Raw genomic sequence first — 16,991 nt, forward strand, 5'->3', positions numbered from 1 at the left:
TTTTCTGCTCTTGTGTCAGTTTGCTGAGGATGATGGTTTCCAGGTTCATCCATGTCCCTACAAAGGACACAAACTCATCATTTTTTATGGCTGCATAATATTCCATGGTGTATATGTGCCACATTTTCCCTGCCCAGTCTATCATCGATGGGCATTTGGGTTGGTTCCAGGTCTCTGCTATTGTAAACATTGCTTCAATGAACATCTGTGGAATGCTACAATATATTGAATATTTGATTCTTAGAAGGTATGATGTCTTGGTCTTCATACAATGTTTCCTTTTTGGGGGTTAGTTTCCAAAGTCACATAAAGTGTAGCCTTATTTATGCATCATTCTTCGTTTTGAAAGTCGAAATTAGGGTGTTTAAATATATGTTCCTCTTACAGAACAATGACTGTAATTACTCTCATTATTACTAATCATAACTATTGATAATAAATGTTTTCCTTTCTGTAGTGGGCTGAATAACGGCCACCCAAAATGAAATTCCTGGAATCTGTAAATCTTATCTGATAAGGAAAAGGGGTGTGATCAATTAAGGATCTTGAAACGGGATTATTCAGAGTAGACCCTTAATCCAATGACAACTATCTGTGTAGAAGGGAGACTCCACAGACACTGAATGGAAGGCAATTCTTAGTGAGAGAGAGAGGCAGAGATTGGAGTGATATGGCCTCAAAGCAAGAAACACCAAGGAATGCTGCATCCCCCAGACGCTAAAAGAGGCAGGGAGAAGATTCTCTCTCCCAGAGCGTCTGGAAGAAGGCAGTCCTGCACACACCAGCGTTTCAGGATTCCGGTCTCCAGAGTTGAGAGAGAATCCATTTCTTTGATTTAAGACACCAAGGCTTTGGTGACTTTTTTTTTTAACAGCAGCCCTAGAAAAATAATATAGCTTCCTTGTGTTCCTCACAGTATATTTTACATGTATTACTACGTTTAATCATTACATTAATTATGTGAGCTCTGATTATCTTCTTTTATAGATACGGAGACTGACATCATACAGCTAATGAAAGTCAGACCTCGAGCTCTCACCCAGGTAGAAGACTCTAAAGGCTATCATTGTGTTTACACTTAGACGCTGTTAGAATGATTTCATGTGTTTTTATGACAGTGTTTTACCATCGTTGAAAACTATGTCAAAAATCACATTTAAACAACATAAAAAATTACCAATGGGTAAGAATTTCAAATTTGATTTAGTGCTTACACATTTCCTACTTGTATACTTCATAGCCTTTTTCTTCTACTAATAGGACACACAAGTAAAGAACAATGAATAAGAGGATGAAACAATTAATATGGGGGCAAACGTCTCATCATTACATTTTTAAGAGATTTTTAAAGAAACACTAGTAAAATTTCCAAGTCAAAAAACATGCTTGAAGAAAAAAGAGACGTCTTTGGCTGGTTACCGTGTCTAACCCTTCAGACAAGACACACTGGAGGAAAAACATGGCAGTACCCACGTAGAGCCCACTTCTGGTTTCATTGTCATTTTCTCATGAATCTGAGAACGGTCTACTGAGCTTGAAAGGGGAAAGTGGGCAAATAACACATCTGTTACGAGACTTGAAACATTTCCATTAACACACTGTATTTTTTAACCTGTGATTTTAACAATTTTCCTTTTATCTTGCCTATAGCTGTATCTTTGACTCTTTTGAAAATTGGGTAAATTTTTAATACTAGAAGACACAATCTCTTTTTTTTTTTTTTTTTTTTAAGACGGAGTCTTGCTCTGTTGCCAGACTGGAGTGCAGTGGCACAATCTCGGCTCACTGCAACCTCTGCCTCCTGGGTTCAAGCAATTCATCCGCCTCAGCCTCCTGACTAGCTGGGACCACAGGCACATGACACCACACCCGGCTAATTTTTGTATTTTCCGTAGAGACAGTGTTTCTCCATGTTGGCCAGGATGATCTCGATCTCTTGACCTTGTGATCCGCCTGGCTTGGCCTCCCAAAGTGCTGGGATTATAGGCGTGAGCCACTGCGCCCAGCCATTAGACACAATCTCTTAGCTTTGTAGGTGAAGAAACTGTGATCCAAGGAGTAAAACAATTTACTGTAGGTCACATGTTTAGTCTTTGTAGAACACCTACCACAACACTTCACATATAGTATATGTATAAAAAACAGAAAATCCTTTTATAATTTTTAATTTTATATTTCTAGTCAGGGGGAAGTCTATAATATATTTAGTATTGCAATTGTGCATACATTAGTAATATTTCTTTTTAATTATGTATTTGTTACTTTTTATTTTTGATTAAACATTTTATTGACTTTAGAAAAATTCTCATTATTGATCTGTTTCACAGATAAAATGTTCTTTGTACAATGAAAATCAAAGCCGGCACAGTGGCTCACGCCTGTAATCCCAGCGCTTTGGGAGGCCAAGATGGGTGGATCACCTGAGGTCAGGAGCTCAAGACCAGCCTGGCCAACATGGTAAAACCCCATCTCTACTAAAAATACAAAAGATTAGCTAGGCGTGGTGGTGTATGCCTGTAATCCCAACAAGTGGTAAGGCTGAGGCAGCAGGAGAATCGCTTGAACCCAGGAGACAGAGGTTGCAGTGATCTGAGATCATGCCACTGCACACTCTGTGCCTCAGTTAAAAAGAAAGAAAAGAAAGAAAGAAAGAAAGAAAGAAAGAAAGAGAGAGAGAGAGAGAGAGAGAGAGAAAGAAAGAAAGAAAGAAAGAAAGAAAGAAAGAAAGAAAGAAAGAAAGAAAGAAAGAAAGAAAGAGAAAGAAAGAAAGAGGGAAAAGAAAATCCAGTGAGTTTGAATTGATTCCATAGGAGTACTGTATCTTAAATGTTCCTTTATTGTATAGAGAAAAACAGTGACAAAGTCAAGAGATTAAGAGTAATATTCAAAATTTAACAATGTACAGGCCAGATGAGAAAATAACATAAATCTTCCAGTAGATATTAAAGTCAACTATTTAGTAATATGAAGTTTGCTGTGATCTGCCCTGATTCTTCTCACCCACCCCATAGCCATCCACAGCATTTCTGCCATGATCGACTATAAAAGTTTGAAAAATAGACAAGACCATTTAACTTGGTTTTATTCTCCTGATGTTGTGACTTCGTTTTATAGAACAATGAGGAAGAGAAATGTATTATTAGGAAAAGAGCAGCCAGAGCCCTTTTGATGTTGCCTTACTGTGACCATTTTCCAATAAGCTAGCACTGCATTCAGCCCTCGGGCCCCACTGAGTGTGGAAATTGCTTCAGGAGAACTATGCCTAGGATTGGATTGGGTCAACGGGCAGAAGAATTGGTCTCATGTTGGTGAAGTTCGGTGCAATTTATGCTGCAGTGCCAAATTTGTGGAGATAAATTAGTCGATTAGCCACTGGTGATAAGGTTGATTGTTGAACAGCAAAAGTGAGAATAATGCATTCACTTTGGAACATCGTCAGAGCAAAGACAAAATGACCTAGCTCTTATCAGTGGTTTCGCCACAAATCAATCACTAGCTCATCATAGGCCACTATCTTCTCAATATAAGCTTTACAAAAAAATCTACAGCTAATATCACGTGCTGTCCCCTGAGACTGTTATACAGGCTGGAAAGGAAATTTTTTTATTTCCAAAGGACATGATTGTGTACCTACAAAAATCCAGAAGACATAAACAAATGAGTAGAATTTGGATTAATTTAGTAAAGTCACTGGATACAATATCAATATATAAAAATCAACTGCATTTTACCTACTAGCATGAAATAAATAGAACATAATTTAGTGTCATGTAACAATATTAATACATACATTAATTATATGTGATATGTATTTATGCACTCTATATACTGTACTTATATCTATATATCTTACCTAGGAATAAAGTGTAATATATATATTTGGGAGCTGTATGTCCAAATTAAAATAAACACACATAGATGAGCGTGGGGAGAGACAGAGACATGAATGTGGCAGAATGTTAACTGGTGAATTTAGGTAAAAGGTACAAAGCAGTTATCATCCTCTTTTTTTGAGATCTGGGTAGGCTCGAAATTTTCAAAATGAAAAGTCAGAGGACATGCTGGTAAAGTTAAGGTTTAAGGAGTTAAATAACTTGCCATGCTTCACAAAACAATTAGAAGGACCAGAAATACCCCAGCCCCTCCGTTTTGACATGCTTCTCAAGGTTCTCTTCACCTTGCTTTTCAATTAGGCCTTTTTCCAGAATGCACACGAGGGAGGGATGTCAGCCCTAGACTCGGCTCTTCATATTTCAGTTGTTACTATTTAAATAGTGGCATGCATTTATTTCTGTGGTATACTCTACTCTGTTGTCCTTGGCGTTTATTAGCTATTGCTGTTCCTCTAGGGCTCAATCGTCTTTTTTATAAGCATAATCGTGTTGTCCGCAATTGAATTGGAACCTGTTTCCCAAATGTATTACTCTTATCAGTTTCATCCAAAAACTGGAAGGCAGAGGCGTCCTGGCAAGTCACAGAGCTCTGCCAGGCACCACTTGGCTGTGCTGCAGCAGGTGAAATCCAGGGTCTGATAAGAGATCCTTGATCTCACCCTCTAGCACTTAGGATCCAGCAGTATATAACATTTCCATATTTTTTATTAAGTAAACCTCTTAGCAAGCTCTGTTTCATGCAAAAATGCCAACTCTTTTTGAGAAACCCCTCTCTTTTACAATACAGAAGCCATGTGGTTGGCATTTTTTTAAATTGTAAGAAAACAGTGGAGTTTCTGTGCAGCATAACGGCAATGCAAGGAAATAGAATCACCAGATGCTTGATTTTGCTTTGTAACGCTATGTTGGTATAAGATCCATATGGTCAAAATTTTTCATATCCTTCATGAAAATTTTAACTTTACTTTTTAAAATGTGTCCTTATTTCTTTTGTTCTGATAATAAATTAGGAAAGACCTTTGGGTCTTCACTTAACTGGTCTATCAGAAATTTTCTGAAGTCTCAGGAGTGTTAAGTGTCTGACTGCTTAGCTCACTTTCTAGACAGAAGTCTCTCTGTGTGTGTGTGTGTGTGTGTGTGTGTGTGTGTGTGTGTGTGTCTCTCTCTCTCTCACACACACACACACACACACACATACCCCACATGTACACACAACTTACTGTTTAAATGACCTACTGTCTGTATTCCAGGGAAGTACTCTTCCTGAATGCTATAATGAGAAGCCACATAGTAAGGCAGTTAACAGATCAAACTGGGTGGAACCCTGACTCTGCTCCTTTCTATCTGCATCAATTAGGGTAAATGACATTATAGCCATGAACCTCGATTTCCCCATCTGCAAAATGAACGTAAACACGTAGCACACAGCATGAGAGAAAGGAATATAGATAATGTATATAAAGCAACTAGTATAAAGTAATGAGGCTTGTAACTAACAACATAGTTACTATTTTATTATGGTTTTCTAATTAAAAATATTTGAAACGAATTAATAATATCCATGGTTTCTACCAAGTGAAGAGGTGGATTGTTCATCAATAATTAATGTATTATGTACTGGAACCCAAAATGTAGACAAACCCCAATAGATTTTATCAGTTTGTCACACTCCTTAAATTTTTTAAATGGCAACTATGTCTAATGAAAATATTTGATAAGACTTGATCAGATTTACAGTTTAATCAATGAATAAAATATTTGGTTATCTATCATCTACATGTAGACAGTGGTGAAAGGTTTCATTGATGGTTCTATTTAACTATTGGACATCCCAGAAATTCTCATCAAAAGATACTCAATAGGCTGGGCTCAGTGGCTGATGCCTGTAATCCCAGCACTTTGGGAGGTCAAGGCAGGCAGATCACCTGAAGTGAGGAGTTGAAGACCAGCCTAGCCAATATGGTGGAACCCTGTCTCTACTAAAAATACAAAACTTAGCTGGGCGTGCTGGCAGGTGCCTGTAAGCCTGGCTACTCAGGAGGCTGAGGCAGGAGAATTGCTTGAACCCAGGAGGTTGCAATGAACTGAGATCGCGCCACTGCACTCCAGCCTGGGTAACAGAATGAGGCTCCGTCTCAAAGAATAAAAATAAAAATACTCAATAAAATGCAGATCTTTGGGTCCATCCTGAGAAGTCCTAAATTAGAATCCCTAAGGAAGAGGGCTGGGAATTTGCATGTCCACAAGCGCTCCAGGAAATGTTCTTGTACATTGCACTTTGATAATCATTGCTTTATTGTAAAACAAAGAATAAACCCTGTAGTCCTTACTTTCTTATGTTCTTACATCATCCCAAACAGAGATACTGTGATAAAAATACGTGTGTTCAGGCATCAGTTACTGGAAAGAAACCAGATGGGAAAAGCACAAGTGTAAAGTTGTGATCTCAACTCTAAAGTTAGAAGGGCCAGCTTGGCCTGAAAACGGGGAGAAGTTCAGCCAAGTTGATAAAATCGTTAACTCTATCCTGCGAATATTATGACAAGAAGACAAACACACCCACATGGGTCTAGCCTCACTGAACATTCTTAACTCTCAGTGTATTCACTCAGTGGATTAATCTAAATGTGGCTTAGGAAGATTTTTACATATTGAGCCTCTGGTCATCATCTGGCATAAGACTTTTCTCTTCTCCTTACAGCACTTACTACATACATAGATTTTTTTTATTACAGACATATTACAGTTGGGTGTTGGTTTCCTGACCGCCCCGCAATGTGAGACCATCAATTCTATCACAGCAGGCGCATGTGTCTTTGGATCCAGATACAAAACCAGCCAACTGGTTGCCCACAGTAGATAATAGATACTGTTGAGTGAATAAAATAAATGCCTTTAAACTTGGAAATGTTTATCGGTGCTTAGTCAGAAAGTTGTCATTTTTTTTCTCTACATGATTTTTTTTCATTTAAGACTATCATAAAACAGCATCTCTACATTTTTTTTTTAGAGTATCACGAATAAGAAAGCCCAGTAGCATACTGAGAAGAGCATGGGCTTTTGAAGTAAGAAGTTGTAAATTTTAATTTCATTTCTATTGCTCTCTTGCCATGGGACTCAGAGACAAGCTATTTAATCCCTCCTTCTCTCTATTTCTTCTTCTCATGAAGCTTTTCTAAGCACATAGAATCCAAATAAGTAGGATAAATAGGAATATCTTCCAAGTTCAAAAGGTTGTGAAAACACAGGCAGTGTAAAGCAGCAGCAGAATTTTACCAGTTGTAAGACATCTACAAGGTGTCATTCTTCTCCCAGCCGTTCTTTACACTCAGAATGACTTTCATGGTAAATTTCAATCCAACCAGCATGTAATTTTACGAACCTTATAGATAAGCAATAAGTACTTACAGAGTGTTCAAATTCTTGAGTTTCTTGAAGGCGCTCCCTGGAATTTCTCTTATTCTGTTAAACCTCAAGTCTCTAGGAACATAAGAAAGTGAAGAGCAATTATAATATGTTGACTGTGTTCTGCCATTATTTCCAGAAGCTTGAAAGTTCATTCTCCTTTTATGATCGAGCATGCAGTGCTGGAGGACTCAATATAAAGGAGACAGAACTAGTACACATCATACACTCATCATTAGGGAAGTCCACTGTCTACAGCCAATTATGCCTCTCTGGGGCCATATACCACTCCCAAGATGCCAGACATGGCTCCTTATAGAACTCTGCAAAATATTAAAGACAGTTACACTATTTATTTTAGGTTTTATTTGTATGCTAGTAAAACAAATTTCATACATGGCAACATGCCAATTGAGTACATTTAGTTTGGAAAATCATATTGATATATTAGATGCCACATTATCAACTCAACTCAGCACTACTGCTTGAATTTAGCCAAAATGATTAATTACTTAATTATTCTTCACAGTACAGGAATACAATGGCCCTCTACAAAGTATTAAATCAACAGAATAATTAGTTTGAGAGTATCATTACTCCACAACCAACATTCTCTTGTATGAATTCACATCTTTCTTTCTTCAGCATGTGAATAATTGAGTGTCAGCCACCTATCATGTTAAGTAATAAGGATGCCAAGATAAGGAAGATCGGGTCCTGGGCACAGATAGTTCAGTAGGGGGGACGATAAGCAAGTTATTACAGGATTAGGGTGTAGAGTGTTTGTGATGCAACAGAGGAGCAAGCAAATGCCATACACACTTGGCAGACGTGGGGACTGCTCTGTCTAGAGCCCCTCTATCAGTTGGAAAACCAGGCATGTGATTACCCCACTGCATGTGATTACGGTAGAGATGTCAAGCAGGGGCCTCTTCCTGCTTGGAACAGGATGGTTAACTGGAGGCAGCATAACCATGGACATACTGTTTCTTCCATGGGGAACATATGACCCAAGCAAGGCCAGCTGGAGATGTCCTCAAGCACTGACTGACAGGGCTGCTAAATAAAACAGGGGTTCAGAGTTCTAAGGAAAAGGAGCATGTGGGGCCACTCACTCATCTTGCCCACACTAGAAAGCACCAGGCTAGGAAGAAAGCCCAGCAGAAACACATAGGGCCAATATAGGAAACAAAAGAAACAAAGCCCTGGACCCAGGATGGCCGGAGACCAAATTTACTCCTTCACCTTCCAGATCCCTGACACCAGAAACTGTCATTTTGTTAAACTAATTCGAGCTGAATTTCTATCTCTAATGCAAGCAGTAAGAAGAAAGATGAAGTGATTTGTTTGGAAATGTGAGGCCCAAGGAGAAGTGTATCAGGGAAATTTTATAGGCTACTAGAATGTCAATAATAGACTAAGATGAAAAAAAAACTATCTTTACTTCCTCTCAATGAATTTCTCAAAATGAAATCCTTCACCACCATAAAAAGTTGTTCCATCTTAGAATACCTGACTCACAAATCTTTATGAGAGCACCTTAAAATCCTATCATTTCATGTTTCTCTAGACTTTGGCCAAATGAGCATAATTTTATAGAAGCTGTTATTTTCAATTACATTATTAAATAACTCAGTGACTATACCTCCTTGCTAAATGGAATGCACCGCTTATATACCATGCATTGCTGTTTGGCATGTCTAGACTATATTGGTAAAGGAAACTAAGTTATATGAGATTCTCCCTATAAACATACAAGGCATTAAGTTATATAGGCCCAAATACCCTGGAAACCACTGGTTTCTCTTAAAAACAGAAGCTAAACATTGGTGGTTATAAAAAGGGTTTTCCTCTTGCATTAAACAATAATCCTAATAAGTCTCCCAAAATGAGATTCCCACAATACAAGAAGGAAGCAAATATAAAAAGATAAACTATTTTCCTTATCTTAGGCTTTGAAATTTCTGAAAAATTCAGAAAAGTACTAATGAGAAAATAATAATTCTTACTGTCTACATCCAGAATTAACTACTATTAATATTTACACCCTGATATAGATGCTTCTACTCATAATTCCACATGCGTGTATTTTTACTACACAAATTATATATAAAAACATGCTGTAGATAAAATGAACATCTTTTAAGCACCATTTTAATTTTAGCTTTGCCTCTCACTCCAGATGTAAACACTCGTGTTTGACACTCTTCTTCAGATGTACATTTGTATGTATGTGAATGATTATAAGATGAAATGTAAACATATATAAGATGAAATGTAAACAAATGTGACGTGATGGGATTATGTCCTGATAAATCCACTGTAAGTTGAAAATATTGTAAGACAAAAATCCATAATATAACCAAACTGCCAAAATCATAGCTTAGCCCAGCCTACCTTCACTATGCTCAGGACACTTGCACTCGCCTGCAGCTGGGCAAAATTATCTAACACATACCCTATTTTCTAATAAATGTAGACTATCTCATGCCATTGCTCACTATTGTACATTACAACAAAATCGCAATCTTTTCACAACATGGTAAAGTCAAAAATCATAAGTTGCATCATCGTTAAGTCAAAAACTGACTATACATGAAAATAAACATAATATATGAGCAGATATAAAACATTTTGTGCTTTCAGATTTACAAAATAGCTATCAAATGTTATATGGATGTTAAAACTTCCCTTTTTGCTTCCACTACATATTTGCTATGTTGTTACTTGTCTACACATAGAGGACTGAGCATTTTTGTCTACCTTCTCTACAGTACCCTACGCTGCAGACAGACCACACGGTTCCTTTATAGATTCCTTCACTGACAGGCATTTTGATTGTTCCCAAATTTTTGCAACATTACTTACTAACAATATTGCAATAAATATGCATGCATGTCTCCTTGTACTTTTGAAGAAATGTTTGTCTAGGCTAAATATTTGGAATTGGGATTAGTATGTACATCTTCAGTTTTACAAAATGATGCCATTGCAAATTATTTTCAGCCACATGTATTATAATGGTAATATAATTGAAAATAACGTGAAAAGATGCTGGAGCTTATCACCAATATATATTTATATATATGTTTCAATTATATATATTGACATTTGAAGGAAAAAATATATGTATATGAAAGAATGGATTTCTAATATATATATATATATTTTGTATAATATATTTATACATGATAAACTTATATTTATATATAAGTTTAAATCGTAAATTTAAACATCACTGGATTGATTTGAAAGCCAAGGTGCCATATATATATATATATATATATATGCCACACATACACACATACATATGTGACATATATATATATATATATATATGTCACATATATATGGCACCTTGGCTTTCAAATCAATCCAGATAGATAGATAGATTGATTGATAACAGATATATATATGTGTATATATATATCTGTTATCAGAATTCCCTCCTTGTTTTCTCCACAAGTAAGCAGACATAAGCTCTTCCCCTAGAAAGACACATTTCGCTTGTAAGCTGGTGCCATAGTAAGGTCTCCAAGGTACTCAGGCTCACTCAGTGGACTATGAGACTCTGACCACTGACTTTGGCCACACCCTGTTCTCACCACTGAGGCATGCTCAGGGAATGCCTGCGAAGCTGAGTGTGGGCTGGAGTGGGTGCAGTAGCTCATGCCTGTAACCCCAGTGATTTAGGAGGCTGAGGAAGGAGGATCCTTTCAGCCCAGGAGTTTGAGACAGCCTGGGTTACATGGCAAGACCTCATCTCTAAAAAAAAAAAAAAAAAACAGAAATTAGCCAGACATGATGGTGCACATCTGTGGTTGCAGCTACTTAGGAGCCTGAGGTGGGTGGATCACTTCCCAGGAGGTCAAAGCTATAATGAGCCGTGATCGCACCATGGCACTCCAGCCTGGGCCACCAGAGTGAGACCTTGCCTCAAAAAAATAAAAAAAAAAGTATGGTTGGACACCCAAAGAGTTTCTCCAGATTGACTTAAATCCCAATAAGTCATATTGAAATATACGAAAATGAGTATGTTAGCACTCGATCCTCTCTGGCTGGTATATTCAGGCACATAAATTTTTATAGGTACATACATTATAAACTGAAATTCTAGGAAAAGATATCCCTTCTTAATATGAATCCCAGGTCTTTAGGATTGCATACAGGGCCTTGTACAACGTATTACCTATTGTAGGGTAAGTATATTTCTGAAAATTAGATTATTTAAATTCAAATGGCCACAGAATTTGGATCATGCTACTTTCTGTGTATGTATGTACGTTTACCCAGAAATAAAATCACTTCCCATAATGCCTCTATTTCACTCAAGATCGGTCACTAGAAATTTCATTGATACAAAACTTGTCGTTCATATAAAACTTCCCTTAGCATAAAATTTAGAATTGTATTTTCACTCCTTACATAGAGTGAAAATTGAATTATTATATCTCCTTCATCCCATTGTAATATACATAATATTGATAAAGTAATATTCATGATAATAACAACCCCCGTGTAAAACGATGTTCATCCCATTCATTGTTCGTTGGAACTCAGTTCAGAAGCAGTCCTACTCACTGTACCAAGATAAAAGTTGGCCACATGGAAATTACTAGAAGCAGTTAGACAAGTCTGTCCATCTGTCTTCCCCTACTCTCCCCAGCACAAGCCAATGAAGCTGGGGAAGTAGTACTTAATGCTCTTCTGCACAAGCAATTTGGAATCAACATTTTTAACCAATAAGACGTCAGTTTCTAGCTCAAATTCAATTCAGAAATTCCTGCTACCAAAACGCGATGAAAATGACTCCTGATGGCAGATTGAGGGTGAAGAAAAGGGATGGACAGAGAGCCTCATGAACTAGCTCCAAATGAACCATCATAGCTCCAGGTCACGCCATTTGGTCCCCTAGTTAACAGTGCACACCAGACCCTCATCACAGCACATTACGCCTCCTCTCAGTGGGTTTCACAGAGTTACATCACGTGGTTGTGCAGAAATGTGCAGAGAAAGACCCCGCAGAGCGACAGAGAAGCCTAGACTATATCCTGAAGATTCCAGTGGAGTTTAGGGCAAATTTTACATTAACAACAAACAAACAGGAATTTAATATAAAGAATACAATTATCTGTGACTGCCTAATTCACAAATTGCAGCATTTATTTTTTATTTATTTATTTATTTATTTATTTTTGAGATGGAGTCTCCCTCTTATTGTCCAGACTAGAGTGCAGTGGCTCCATCTTAGCTCACTGCAACCTCCACCTCCTGGGTTCAAGCGATTCTCCTGCCTCAGCCTCCTAAATAGCTGGATTGCAAGCACCTGCCACCACGCCCGGCTAAATTTTGTACTTTTAGTAAAGACGGGGTTTCGCCATGTTGGCCAGGCTGGTCTCGGACACCTGACCTCAGGTGATTTGCCCGCCTCGGCCTCCCAAAGGGCTGGGATTGCAGGTGTGAGCCGCTGTACCCAGCCCAGAATTTAAGACATTACATAGTGTGTGCAGTACAGATGGTGCGGTCCACTATAAATTGTAAGATAAAGGTGATCCTCTAAATATTACGTGTAGCTGAGGCTAAATGCAAAATGTTGTTAAGAGGTAAAATCAAAAATCTGAACTTGAGCCCCTTCTTGAAAGTGAGACCCAGGCCACACAGCTCGTCCAGCGAGGCATGGGGCCTCCTGGTAATGCCCCGCTTGAACACCGTCTACAGATTTGTTGGAGTAGACACCTGGCCATCGTAGCTAAGAATCTCATGCTCAGAGAGCGCAACAAATGAGCTGGACCTCTCAGAGAGCACCGTGTCACCAGGCTGATTTCTGTTTGTGTGTTTCTCTCAAATCTGAAAAATATTCTACTTGCTTCCCTCGAATCTGAGAAATATTCTTTCTGGCAGAAAGCCTGTCTTCCTGAGAAAAAGATCAAGCAGATCTGTACCTGAGCCAAAAGCATTCCTATTGAAAGCAAGGATGCTATTAAGTCACTGGAATGGCACAAGCCTGCCACTGCAGAAAGAAAGGCAAGCAGGTCCTTGTCTCCCCAAGCGACCTTGAAGGGGAGGAGGGAGAAGGTCATTCCTGAAAGCTGGGGTGTTATTTTATTGGGAGACACCCACTCCTGTGCACTCCTGCCTGCAGCCCATTTTTGGCATGAGATTGAGGGCAGGCTCTGCTCCCTGTAGCCACACCCTTCGTCAGCCCTTCCCCACCACGGCCCCTCCCTCAGGCCATGCCCTTCGTGACTGAGCCTCCTCCAGCAGGACAGTGCTGGGACAGGACCGGGACACCTCTGCACTGCCCGGCCTTGGAGTCAAGGGAAGAAATCAAGGAGATTTCCCACACTCTCCCTGTTGCTGTAAAACAAGACTTCATCATTCCATTTGACAGCCCTTCATTGTAGGAATTAGAAATACATTTTCCAGGCTTCAGAAGAGCATCTGGAAGACACTCTCTGTCTTGCCTGATTCCCAGTCATGTCCCCAGCTGGGAAGACTCCTGAGTTTTCTCGAATCTCCAGTGCACTTCCTGCCTGCCAGCTGCCTCACGGCCAGGGCTTGAGGTCACCTTCCACTGTCATTTGCCGGCCCAGTATTAACCTGCTGTGATGCTTAATTTTATGGACCAACTTGGCTAGGCCACGGTACCCACAGAACTCAGTTTTTGGCCAAACACCAGTCTAGATGTTGCTCTGAAGGTATTTTTTACAATATGATTAACATTTAAACCAGTAGGCTTTGAGTAAAGCAGATCACGCTCCACAACATAAGGGGGGGCCTCGTGCAATCAGTTGAAGGCCTTAAGAGGAAAGTCCAAGGTCCCCTGAGGGAGAGGGAAGCTTCCCCCAAGCTCCCTTGGACTTGAACTGCAGCATCAGCAACTCCCTGTGTCCCCAGCCTGCCCTGAAGATACAAGGGCAGCCAGCCCCCACAACTGTGTGAGGCGATTCCTTAAAATCTCCCTCTCCTTATGCACACTCACATCCTTGTTCCCTGGAGTACAGCTGTGGGTGTGGCAAAGTCTGAAGGAGACCACAGTGTGAGGACAGCCGGAAAGGAAGGGCAGACCCTGTGGGAACCGTGCCTGCAGTTAGTGTGGGGCAGGTGGCACTGGGGTGATTTTTCCTTTCTTTTCTTCTTCTTTTTTTTTTTTCCGTACGTTTGATACTTGCCTACAGATCTCCAGCAATGGCTAAAGCACTTATACATAAATAGGAATACTATAAAGGCTTCAGAGAAGACACTTGAACAACTTTATAAAAGTTCTTCCATCTAGCATCTTCGTTTTGCTCCTCAGTGAAATTCCCAGCCCACATCTACAGTATTTTCCAGAAGTAGATTTCATTCCCTCTCAAGCTCGTGGATTAGACCAAGGAGAACTGAGCACTTGCTCTGCTGAAGTGCTTGTTCACGAAGTTCCTGGGATCAGAAAATCAATTACGTTCAGCCTTATTTTTGGGTCTGCAGATTCAACAGACCACAGATCAAAAATATTTGGAAGAAACAATAAAAAATAAAAATATAGCTGGGTGTGGTGGCTCATGCCCCATAATCCCAACACTTTGGGAGGCCAAGGTGGGTTGATTACAAAGTCAGGAGTTCAAGACCAGCCTGGCCAATATAATGAAACCCTGTCTCTACTAAAAATACAAAAATTAGCTGGGTGTGATGGTGGACACCTGTAATCCCAGCTACTCAGGAGGCTGAGGCAGGAGAATCACTTGAACCCAGGTGGCAGAGGTTGCAGTGAGCCAAGATCACAACACTGCACTCCAGCCTGGGTGACAGAGTGAGACTCCATCTAAAATATAAATAAATAAATAATAAAAATACAACAATGAAAAATACCAATTCTGAAAAATACAAAATTACAACTCTTTACATAGGACTTACATTAAATTAGATAAGTAATCTAGAGACGATTGAAAGCATAAGGGAGAATGTGCATGGGTTATAAGAAAATACTACACCATTTTCCATCAGAAACTTGAACGGCTGTGGATTTTGATATCCTGGGTGTTCCTGGGACTAATCCTCCTCAGATACTAAAAAAACAAATGTGCTTCATGTGTCTTACTGTTGAGTACTGTCAGGCACTCGTGGAAGGTTAAAATAGGTGAGTAGCAAGGGAGTACACGTATGTACAAACATAAGAACTAAGGGTACACATTTCATCAACATCCCAGTTTTTATAAACAACCAGTACTACTTTTATAAACTTGAAAGACACGATCTTTTTTAAACAAAGCTGGTTACCCGATCAGTTGGCCCAGCCTTTAACTTTACGGAAGAGAAAGCCGAAAGGGAAGTGGAGAGAACAGGAAGGCACTCACACATTCACCCCAGCTGAAGCTCCACAAGCTGTTTCAAGGCAGGTGTTAACATGATGACTTTAGAGCTGACGAGGTTAAGACCCAGAACATCTGTTTCCCCTCGAAGCAAAGCCAGTGGCCATAGGAAATGGCCCTCAAGTGTATCGGCTGCCACCTGCATTTTACTGCCTCCATTGCTCTACCTGCGCTTACATATATTGTGAGCATGCTGAGATCCCAATGACGGATCGCCAGACCCACCATCCGCCTGCCACCGAGGGCCCAGGGCTGCACCCTAAAACCTATCTCCTGATTTCCTTTATAGTACAATTTCCACCTCATTATTCTAAACCCAGTTCCTACTTTTCTCAGGCAGGACAATTAGTGTTTCATGTTAAATCCCTTCTCTTTCAGGGATTAAGTGGTTAGAACTAACACACCCCTTATTTCCACTAATGAACTGAAAATGACCACGTTAATGGAAGGTGTTAACCAGTTCAAGGCAAGTCAGCGTTGATAGGAGTGTGTGGCCACCTTCTCCAGCTCATTAAAAGCATCTGAAAGTCAGGAGAGCATTGCAGTTTTGACGATGGTATCCCTGTATATGGAAACCCACAGTAAATTGAGACAGCCTGGACAGAACAGTCCCTTCCAGATTTTTCATCCCCTACATACTTGGTTCTTCCAGCAGGTGTCGCTAAAACGTAGCTCACTCTTACAGGTCAGAGAGCTGATTTCAAGAGACAAGAGGGAGACAGGCACAGTGGCTCACGCCTGTAATCCCAGCACTTTGGGAGGACCGAGGCAGGCAGATCACTTTAGGTCAGGAGTTTGTGACCAGCCTGGCCAACATAGTGAAATCTCATCTCTACTAAAAATATAAAAGTTAGCCTGGCGTGTTGGCAGGTGCCTGTGATCCCAGGTACTTGGGGGTCTGAGGCAGGAGAATCACTTGAACCCAGGAAGCGGAGGTTGCAGTGAGTGGAGACCGTGCCACTGCACTCCAGCCTGGGTGACAGCGAGAATCTGCCTCAAAAAGAGAGAGAGAGAGAGATATGAAGGGGTTTGATCTGACCGTCAGTGGGAGAACTAGACTACACTTGAACCGCGTCACTGGGTTACATTCACTAGCATGTGGAAATAGACTCCTACTGCAAAGTCTTACTCTGAGGTCATCATACACCGTGTTATATAAAGTAATGTCTTTTACTTGGAAATAAGAAGCTCTGAGTGAATTTTTACACAAAACTAAAGCATAACCTCTTGAAATGCTAACTTTGTCATTCTGGAGAAAGTGAGTTTAAAGGAAAAGATTTAACTTTTCAAATGAATGAACATAATTCATAGCTTTAAGATCATTGTTATATTGTGCAATGATTTC

The 16,991-nt window shown here is 39.7% G+C and overlaps 1 protein-coding gene across 1 annotated transcript in view; it reads right to left on the reverse strand.

Annotated features, from left to right (window-relative positions):
- The window catches only part of PXDNL (peroxidasin like), a 456,288-nt gene that overhangs the window by 304,242 nt on the left and 135,055 nt on the right, over positions 1 to 16,991 (reverse strand). Inside the window, exon 2 of the mRNA XM_017531766.1 lies at positions 7,302 to 7,373. Coding sequence (XP_017387255.1) covers positions 7,302 to 7,373 — 72 coding nt within the window. The remainder of the gene's footprint in view (positions 1 to 7,301; positions 7,374 to 16,991) is intronic.

Source organism: Cebus imitator, unplaced genomic scaffold (genome assembly GCF_001604975.1).
Source record: "Cebus imitator isolate Cc_AM_T3 unplaced genomic scaffold, Cebus_imitator-1.0 Scaffold73, whole genome shotgun sequence".
NCBI lineage: Eukaryota > Metazoa > Chordata > Mammalia > Primates > Cebidae > Cebus > Cebus imitator.